This window comes from Mesocricetus auratus, unplaced genomic scaffold, assembly GCF_017639785.1.
Source record: "Mesocricetus auratus isolate SY011 unplaced genomic scaffold, BCM_Maur_2.0 Super-Scaffold_4256, whole genome shotgun sequence".
Taxonomy (NCBI): domain Eukaryota; kingdom Metazoa; phylum Chordata; class Mammalia; order Rodentia; family Cricetidae; genus Mesocricetus; species Mesocricetus auratus.
In genome coordinates, this window is record NW_024429182.1 from 94,515,553 (window position 1) to 94,526,718 (window position 11,166).

Consider the following 11,166-nt stretch of genomic DNA (forward strand, 5'->3'; position numbering starts at 1 on the left):
CTCTTTCTATGAGGCTTCAATAACCTTGATCCCCAAGCCACACAAAGATACAACTAAGAAAGAGAACTTCAGACCAACATCCCTCATGAACATTGATGCAAAAATACTCAATAAAATACTGGCAAATCGGATCCAAGAACACATCAAAACAATCATTCACCACGATCAAGTAGGTTTCATCCCAGGGATGCAGGGATGGTTCAACATACGAAAATCCATCAATGTAATCCACCATATAAACAAGCTGAAAAACAAAAATCACATGATCATCTCACAAGATGCTGAAAAAGCCTTTGACAAAATCCAACACCACTTCATGATAAAAGTCTTGGAGAGATCTGGGATAACAGGGACATACTTAAACGTAATAAAAGCTATATACAGTAAACTAACAGCCAACATCAAACTAAATGAACAGAAACTCAACGCAATTCCTCTAAAATCAGGAACAAAACAAGGCTGTACACTCTCCCCATACCTGTTCAACATGGTACTTGAAGTTCTAGCTATTGCCATATGACAACAAAAGGGGATTAAGGGGATACAAATTGGGAAGGAAGAGGTCAAACGTTCACTGTTTGCGGATGATATGATAGTTTACATCAATGACCCAAAGAACTCTACCAGGGAACTCTTACAGCTGATTAACACCTTCAGCAAAGTGGCAGGCTACAAGATCAACTCAAGAAAATCAGCCCTACTATATACAGATGATAAAAGGACTGAAAAAGAAATCAGAGAAACATCACCCTTTACAATTGCCACAAACAACATAAAATACCTTGGGGTAATGCTAACCAAACAAGTGAAAGACCTGTATCGTAAGAACTTTGAATTTTTAAAGAAAGAAATTAAAGAAGCCCTCAGAAAATGGAAAGATCTCCCATGCTCTTGGATAGGTAGGATCAATGTAGTAAAAATGGCAATCCTGCCAAAAGCAAATCACAGAGTCAATGCAATCGGCATTGAAATCTCAGCACAATTCTTCACAGACCTTGAAAGAACAATAATCAATTTTGTATGGAAAAACAAAAGACCCAGGATAGCCAAAACAACCCTGTTCAACAAGGCAACGTCTGGAGGCATCACCATCCCTGACCTCAAGCTCTATTATAGAGCTATAGTCCTGAAAACAGCTTGGTATTGGCACAAAAACAGATAGGTAGACCAATGGAATCGAATTGAAAACCCGGATATTAACCCACACACGTACGAACATCTGATCTTTGACAAAGAAGCTAAAAATATACAATGGAATAAAGAAAGCATCTTCAACAAATGGTGCTGGCATAACTGGAGGCTGGCATGTAGAAGAATGCAGATCGATCCATGTCTATCGCCATGCACAAAACTTAAGTCCAAATGGATCAAAGACCTCAACATAAATCCAGCCACACTGAACCTCTTACAAGAGAAAGTGGGTGGTACCCTTGAACGAATTGGTACAGGAGACAGCTTCCTGAACATAACACCACTAGCACAGACAGTGAGATCAACAGTTAATAAATGGGACCTCCTGAAACTGAGAAGCTTCTGTAAGGCAAAGGACACAGTCAGCAAGACAAAAAGGCAGCCCACAGAATGGGAAAAATATTCACTAATCCCACATCTGACAGAGGGTTGATCTCCAAAATTTACAAAGAACTCAAGAAGCAAGTCTCCAAAACATCAAAGGACCCAATTAAAAAGTGGGCTGCAGAACTAAATAGAGAGTTTTCAATAGAGGAGTCTAAAATGGCTGAGAGGCACTTGAGAAAGTGCTCAACATCCTTAGCCATCCGGGAAATGCAAATCAAAACAACTCTGACATACCATCTCACTCCTCTCAGAATGGCTAAAATAAAAACACCAACGACAATTTATGCTGGAGAGGATGTGGTGAAAGGGGGACACTCCTCCATTGCTGGTGGGCGTGCCAACTGGTTCAGCCACTTTGGAAATCAGTATGGAGATTCCTCAGAAAAATGGGAATAAACCTATCACAAGACCCAGCAACTCCACTCTTAGGCATATATCCAAAAGATGCCCATTCATACAACAAAGATGTCTGTTCCACTATGTTCATTGCAGCATTATTTGTAATAGCCAGAACTTGGAAGCAACCTAGATGTCCCTCAACCGAAGAGTGGATAGAGAAAATTTGGTACATTTATACAATGGAGTACTATACAGCAGAAAAAACAATGGAATCCTGAGATTTGCAGGCAAATGGATGACACTAGAAGAAACCATCCTGAGTGAGGTAACCCAGTCACAAAAAGTGAAACATGGCATGTACTCTCTCATATATGGATTTTAGACATAGATCTGGGGAGTGCCAGCCTACAATCCCATGGCCAGAGAGTCTGGGAAACAGAAACTTCATTTAGTGGCTGATCGAAGAAGAGGCAGACTCCCTCGGTTAAGTACTGAGCTGAACTCAAGAAAGCCAGTAACAGAGAGGGAGGCCTGATGACCAAAGGGATTAAGACTGGGCTGGTTTAACCCCCAGAAACAGCTGACCAGACAAAGGTTAACTCTTGAATCCCAGGCATCAGCCTGGGAATCCAGCATGGGACTGATCAAGACCCCCCTGAATGTGAGTGTCAGTGAGGAGGCCTAGGTAATCTATTGAGCTTTGGGCAGCAGATCAGTACTCATCCTGAGTATACACACAGACTTTGGACTCCCATAGAACAATGTGAGGTGCACTCTCACCCTGAACTCTTGGGGGAGGGTCTAGGCCCTGCCCTGTATGAAATGACAAACTCCGGATACCCCCATGGAGGGCCTCACCCTCCCTGGGGAAATGAGGGGATAATGGGGGGTTGGGGGGAGGGCATGGGAGGAGGGGAGGAAAAGGGAGAGGGCCCTGGAACTGACTTGTGAAGCACCTTTTTTTCTTATCTAAATTTAAACTGAAAAATCGATAAATAAATAAATAAATAAATAAATAAATAAATAAAAGAAGGGTGTTTGGCCAGTGGGTAAAATGTCACAACTAAATAAAAGGAAAATATTATAGTGTAACACAGTAAAGAGACTATAGTTAACAACAGTTTATTGTGCATTTCAAAGTAGTTAAAAGAGTTTCATTGTTCTTATCACAAGGAAATAACAATTATTAAAGGTGAATATATGCTAATTACTTTTATTGATGCTTTTACTATGTATATCTCTATATATTTGCATCAGCACATTGGATTTTTATCTCACTTATTTTCAGTAATGCATGAAAACGATGGTTCACACCTTTAATCCCAGCACACGGGAGGCAGAGGCAGGTGGATCTCTGTGAGTTTGAGAACAGCATGGTGTACAGAGTGAGCTCCAAGACAGACTCCAAAGTTACAGAGAAACTCTGTCTTAAAAAACAAAAACAAAAAATGCCTTCAGATAATAAATATAAACACACATGAAAGGAATACATATAATCCAGGAAACAGGACTTCAGTGTTGGAGAGCAGTAAGGCAACCTCCTTAATGACAACTGTATGTAGGCATGGGAGAGAAAAGGAGGCTGCAGAGGGTGGTTGTTGGGTACACTACTTGATATCTGTACACTACTTGAAAATGTATTGCTGTGATTGGCGTAATAAAAACCTGAACAGCCAATATCTAGGCAGGTGGCATAGGCGGGACTTCAAGGAAGAGAGACGACTCTGGGAAGAAGACCGAGTCTCCAGCCAGATGTGCCGAAAGCAGCATGAACAGTACTGAGAGATGAGGTAATGAACCAACTCAACAGAATGTAGATTAAAATAAATAGGCTAATTTAAATTATAAGAGCTGGTGGATCAAGCCTAATCTAAATTTGAGCCTTCATAATTAATAATAAATCTCTGTGTTGTCATTTAGGAGCCGGCCGCCCAAAGAAAAATCTGAATACAGGCAGTTGTCAAGAAATTAAAAAGCCTTTAATAGAATGCCTGGGGCTAGAGAGATAGCTCAGAGGTTAAAAGCACTGGCTGCTCTTCCAGAGGTCCTGAGTTCAATTCCCAGGTACCACATGGTGGCTCACAACCATCTGTAATGAGATCTGGTGCCCTCTTCTGACTTGCAGGTGTACATGCAGACCGAACACTGTGTAATAAATAAATAAATAAATACATACATACATACATACATACATAAATAAATACAACAACAACAACAACAAAACACACCTAGTAGTCTGGTTAAGTGAGTAGACAGATTTAAGGATATGATAAACTCAATTTTATAATAAGCCCAGGTTTGAACACTTCCATACTTCCTCTTTCATAGCTTCTGGAGGGATTAAACTCAGGGATCTTCCACAAGCTAGGTGAGTTTTCTACTACTTAGTTTTATCCCAGAATCTACTTTGCTATTGTTTTGCTTTTCAAACCCACAACAACTACTAATCTTAAATCTACTTTTAGCTTATAATTTTACATTTTGTGTTTGAAGAATATTGCTGACAGAGAGATACTCTCAATTTCCTAATATTGGGTTTGCAAGTATCTCTTCTCTATTTATAGCAGTGGTGAAAGTGTCCCCAGTCTCTAAATTGCTTGGCCTCACTGTTGCCACCATTCATAGCCCGTATAAGCTAATGTTGAATGTACTCCTTGCTCTTAACCCACATCCTCCCTTACACCACCCACTTCAGTATTCTCTCAACTGTATTTATATTGTTAGATCTTCTGGAGATGATCCTTCTTTATTCTTTGTCTGTCTTCTTCCTTTTGACTAAAGTTTTCCCTGTTAGTTTTCTGCTGCAGCCAGAAGAAATGTGTCTACACTCAGTAGCTTAAAACACGACTCTCTTATAAGTTTTATAGGTCAGAACTTTGGGGAATAATCTAAAGGTGGCTGGTATGTTTCATTTTTTATGGTTGTAAGACTAAGGTGTCCATCCTCTGACTACATGTTTAGGCATCAGCCCTTTTTCCTCAAAGGTGCCTTCAGTAATGCCCATGCTTTTTCATTTGTCTCCTGCAATTAAAGATGGACTGAGTGTTTTCCACCTTCAAGCATCTACTTATCTACTGTATCTTTCCTTCTTTATTCTAAAAATGTTTGATGAGTTTAACAGCCCACGTACTTAGTTTTGTATAACTAATATGAGTCAAAAGTAACAGAAGAAAAATATTATCTTAATATCCATAATTTTAATTACACATGAAAAATTTTCTGTTTTTTTTGACACAAAACAACTTACTCCTGGGTTAAAAATGGGGACATCTTTTAGAGACATTTTGCCTATCATGGTGACATCAATAGTATGTTGGATTTTTTGTTCTTTGAGAGTCAAGCACACTACATATGTAATGAATTCTCAGGCTCCTTAAGAATGGGTGATGTGGATCTTAAAAGAAGTATTAGTACTGTATTTACATGTACACAAAGAATGAAATGTGAACCTTTTTGAGTCAACATTATTCCTTCAATATGTACCTGTCGGTGTGTTAGCAAGGAGAGCTTTAGTAACCTTTAGTCAGTGTTCATTTCCTATTAGAACTTAATGTAAGGAACGTGTACACAATAAGTAACCTCATTGATTGCTACATGGCAGGTGGTAGGCACAATTCTTTCTCATATTATTCTTTATCACCCCAGTAATTCTATGATATATGACTATATTTATAGGTGAAAAATGAAGTTATGAAGGGAAAGATTATATATTTTCTTGAGCAAAGGGTAGAATACAGGCTAAAATTCAAGGCCATCCAAATCTCTTCATCTTTATCTTCATCTGTGAAGTGATCACCTTAATATTTGCCTAAAAGGTATTCCAAAGCTGTTTGTGAAGAAAACAACACAGTGAAAAGTCTCAATACCATACCAAGAGAACATTTTCTATGACACAATTTGCACTCACATTCCATGCCTGACCAGACGTGTGTAACTAATGCTTCTCACCAGGGTTCAGAACAGCTTCCGTGATGATCATGTGTGATTTGCATGTGTTCTGATCAAGTTAAATGATGAAGCTTTATGGATTTGAGCTCTGTTTACAGGATTCAGCATTTTTGGTAGATACTGACTATAAGTGTGCTTGTGCAAGCACACACATGCACACACAAACGTGTGCACGCGCACACACACACACACACACACGTGTGCGCACTCTGGAAAGGCCATAAACTGAACTGGAAGATTTTGATTTAAATAATACATTGTTATCAAAAAATTAGGGAGTTGATTCACTCACTCCTGTGACTGAGGGGTGAGATACAGTCTTTTTACAGGCCTCTTCCAGTTCTGACTGTTTCTAGTCTGGCATAGACCCATGAGAGATGAGATGCTGAGTCCAGCAAGCATGGATGTTGCTGATGTTCTGTATTCCCAGAAGTCCATGAGCACCTGAGATGATAATAACCTAAGGGACTTTCCAGATACAATCATATAGCTCTCAGGGCAGAGTTGAAAGAAGCAGCAGCGGACCATGGATAGGGGATGCAGGTTCCCCAGAACTATTCTTTTATTCTTTATACAGCCCATGCATGTGACTTTCAAATAAGGGAGCTGAAGTGCTTGAAGCTCCAAATTAAAGTCCTAAGACTCAGCTGTCAGCTTAGGAATTCCAGCACTAAAACATTAACTTCCAAAGAACGAAATCTCTCCCTATCTATTTCTTGTCTCTATCTCTCCTGCAGACTCTCTTCCTCTCATTTTTCTGTTCCTACATTTTGTATCTATTGCTTTTGGTCAAAGACATGCCACCGGTTTTCAGCATCAGATACTACTTTCTCAGAAAGAAGACTCCATCGGGCTGTACTTTGAATATGAAATCTTTGTGACTACCCTCCCTTCAATACTTGCCCCAGAAAAATCTAGTATAGAACTGCTTATTTGAATCCTAGTTAATATTAAAAGATTACAGTTTATGGGAGGCTGTTTATAGTATGAAGGGAGAAATAAAATGAGTATGAAAAGCTTGCATGTAAGAAAAACAATGGGGGCATTGCTAATGGGTACATGATTAAAAGCATCCTAAGGAGAAAGGCGAGGAGCCCTGTGCATAGATAGAGGAGTGAGGGTAGATGAGAACCAACCTCAGAATTCAGACTCAAAAAGCCTTTGGACTGAAGAATTTATACATCTTCCACTACCCTATTAGGTTAGTTTATTAACATTTATGCATTACAATGTATGAATCAAAATCCAGGAACAAATCTGTGTTTCATTTTGTGTATTACTGAGTACCTCTCCTGGTCAAGCGTTTGTGCTAAGAACAACATAGCAGTGAAGGAGTCAAAGTTGGGTTCTTGAGCTGGCTAGAGAGTTCCATTTAAGGTATATCACACAGTGCTGTAAGAACAGCATGTAGAGAAGTGTTCACAAAGGGAGGTGCTAGCTCAACATGATAAAGGTAAGAGGTGAATCACTCAACCTATATTAATTTATGCCAAGAATTCATGGAGGATGGCACCATATGTTACAGACCTGAAAAATGTGGTTTTTCTTCATTTTCACTTTCATTAATTAATATTGATTTATAGATTGGTAGTTTATCTATGTTATTTCCTGACATACATTCATGATGTTCTTTTCAGCACACTTCTATTAAATCACTCTCTCCTCCTCATTTTGTGGCCATTTCCCGTCCATAATAGCTAGTTCTTGGTTTTTAAAAACCTATGTTCTATGTGCAGACAAAACGTACAACCATTCTTCTCTTTTCGTGTTTGAGTTACTCTGAAACATGGTTTGAATGACTGTGTCATATATTCACGAGCACCATTGGAAACTGGGAAGCTGCAAAAAATTTTGGGGTGAAAAGAAAGAGAGCATATACCTGGAGGCACAAGAAAGAAAGGTGTATCTGAGAATGAGGCTAGAAACATTAAGAACTAACCATAGAGGCCTTTAGCTCTAGGCTAGGGAGTTGAATATCATCATTTTATAAGGGATTATTTAAGTTTTCTAGTAAGAAAAGTGTCTTTTCGTACATGTTTTTAAAAATATCTTCTGTTAGATTATTGATGAGTTAGATATATATATATATATATATATATATATATATATATATATAAAAGTGTTGTTTACAAGACTGTTGTAATGGACTACTAATCTTGGGTGTGAAGTGAAATAAGGGTTACAGGTTGAATGAGGTAGAGAAAGGTGCTTGAAGAAGCACTTTGGGCCAGTAGCTTCACCGAGAGTTAACTGGTTAATGTAGTAGGCAAAGGAGATGCCTGGGCAGTATTTGGGATTGAGTTGTAACCATAGGCATAATGATAAGGTCATTCAAAGAGAGAACACCCATGCAAGAAATGTTGTAGTGTACAGAAGTTACTAGTAATTTCATTGATTTAAGGAAGCAAGTACAACATAATTCTGAAATAAGTTTTATAAAATTACATAAGTCAAATTCTTCAGGATGAAAAGTAGCACACTGTGATGAAGGAACAGAATAAGAAGGTGGCAGGAAAGAATGAGCAGGGCAGCTGATGAGTGGACTTTTGTTTTTTAGTTGAAATAGGCTCTGGTTTTCTATACAAAGCTGACTGGAAGTCACAATCCTCATGTCTCAGACTCTCAGGTGCTAACATGGGTATGATTCAGGCTTGGATAGATATCTTTCTGGCTATTTACTATTTACCTGATTGTTTTTTAATAAAACCTTATCTTTTAGTTGTTATTTTGGAGATTATCATATATTTATATCGCATCCCCATTCCATTTTTACCTCCAAACTCTTTCACATAACCCTTTTTGTTCTCTTTCAAATTTACAACCCCTCTTTTCATTAATTGTTACATGTATATGTGTGTATGTATGTATATATAAATATCCATAAATACATAAATACAAACTGCTCAGTCTACATAGTGTTACTTGTGTGTATATTGAGTGGGGGAAGAACTGGGAGAATGTGTAGTGATATTGAACTAGAAATTGTAACTGGGCATTGGAGACTCAGTAGGATGGAAGTGTAGAGAGAGTAAAAAATGATTGTGGTCTAATGAATGTGTCTTTCCTCAGAAGAGAGCATAACTGAAGAAGTAGAGAGAAAACAAGTTTTATCTGAGTTCTTAAAAAATAATACTCATACACTGAAGAGGAAAAAATTATCCTGTAGAAGGAAAAGTGATATGCACAGGTAAAGAGGAGGATAGAAACTTGTTTCAGATGACTTTGTGAAGGCAGCTCAGAGATTTCAGAAATTTTGGTTCAATGAGAGATAAGAATGAGTGATGAGCATCAAATAGATTAATGATCTCAAATGACAGATTAGATGACATATGGGGGGCAAATTTTATTTACTGCAGGCCAAGCATAATATGCTTTTATTATCTTTACAGGATAGAGGATCAAGCATCTAAATAGTCTCAGAATGGGAGGTGAAGCCTATAACAGCTCCGGGTTGCCTCCCTTCATCTTGACAGGACTGCCAGGGCTGGAGACCTCTCAGCATTGGTTGTTTCTGCTCCTTGGTGTCCTCTATACCATCTCTATAGCAGGCAATGCCCTGATACTTTTCATTATCAAGGAAGAACAGAGTCTGCATCAGCCCATGTACTACTTCCTGTCTCTGCTGTCGGGCAATGACCTGGGTGTGTCTTTCTCCACATTGCCCACAGTCCTGGCTGTGTTTTGCTTCCACTTAAGAGAAATCAGTTTTAATTCTTGCATGTCCCAAATGTTCTTTATCCACCTTTTCTCTTTCATGGAGTCTGGGATCCTGCTGGCCATGAGCTTTGATCGTTATGTAGCCATCTGTAACCCACTGCGCTACTCCACGGTGCTCACTGATGCCCGGGTGGTGTGGATGGGTGTGTGTGTTTTCCTTAGAAGTTTCTGCATGATTTTCCCATTACCTTTCCTCCTGAAAAGGTTGCCTTTCTGCAAGCCTAATGTTCTCTCCCATGCCTACTGCCTTCATCCAGATCTGATTCGCCTGCCCTGTGGTGACACCTCCATTAATAATATATTTGGTCTGTCCATTGTCATCTCGACCTTTGGACTTGATTCTGCACTCATTCTCCTCTCTTATGTGCTCATACTTCACTCTGTACTTGCTATTGCCTCCCGGGAAGAAAGGTTGAAGACTCTGAACACTTGTGTTTCACACCTGTGTGCTGTGCTAGTCTTCTATGTACCTAAGGTAGGTGTGTCCATGTTTGCTCGCTATGGGAGGCATGCTCCACATTATGTACATACACTGCTGTCACTTATCTATCTCTTTGTTCCTCCAATGCTCAACCCTGTCATCTATTCCATCAAAACCAAGGAGATTCGTAGGAGGCTTTCCAAAATCCTGCCGCGAACCAAGTTTTGAGTAGAATGTTGTAATGTCAATGTTCAGAGGATGTTTAGCCTGACTCCACCAGCTTGCATTTTGAAGACCTGCTTAGACAATGAATTTTAACACCATTTGATCTCCTAACTTACTGCTGTGATTCCTGCTATCAGATATTGTAAGACAGAGTGATAGTACTTAGGATTTAAACTACAGTCTTTCACATGGTAAGATGGGTCATTCATCATTTAGAAAAAATGTACGCGTTCTAGTTCCTTCTTTTAAGTAAAAATAACATTCTCATAATTGCTTCACATTATATAATGATATGTCCCCATTTTCTTTATTAGAAGTCACACATCACCCTTGATTTCTCACTAATATGGAAGCACTATTATAATAGCAATTAGATTTTTCTCCCAGAGATTATAACTACATGACACTAGTTAAAAAATCTCTTTTTCACATACCCACCCACCTGTACAATAACTATGAACATAAATGTTTATTTTGCATAGCACATGGTGTCCATTTCGTCTTTGAAACCAGATACTTGAACTTGTGTGTGAATTTTATTAAAATTTTGGTAATAATGAGATTTAGCTAAATTTTATATTATAATTTAAGTTGTATATAAGTATGCATAGTACCAATAATATTAATGTGTAACAAAATACATGGAATATGTAAAATTATATGTTGTGCCCAAATTCATACAATTGCAAGATTCTGGGGGTAATTTTGATGACAGAAAAAGAAAGCCCACAATTTAGGGCTTAAGTTTATGAAATTACAGAAAATAAATTATTTTATAAAGTTGTTTAAATAACTAAAAGGATTAGAGTGTATGGAAAATACATCAAATAGAGTAGCATTGCCCCTTTAATAAGCTTATAGATTAGACCATCTTTTATAAAATCTAATCAAATGGCAAATAAAAGTTAGATGTTCTATACGTGACCAAGGTGGAGATG

The 11,166-nt window shown here is 38.4% G+C and overlaps 1 protein-coding gene across 1 annotated transcript; it reads left to right on the top strand.

Annotated features, from left to right (window-relative positions):
- The first annotated feature begins 9,286 nt into the window (after positions 1–9,286).
- On the top strand, positions 9,287–10,231 carry LOC101843287 (olfactory receptor 51I2-like). The gene has a single exon (XM_005087270.2). The coding sequence runs from the start codon at positions 9,287–9,289 to the stop codon at positions 10,229–10,231; it is 945 nt and encodes a 314-aa protein (XP_005087327.2).
- Positions 10,232–11,166: the final 935 nt, after the last annotated feature.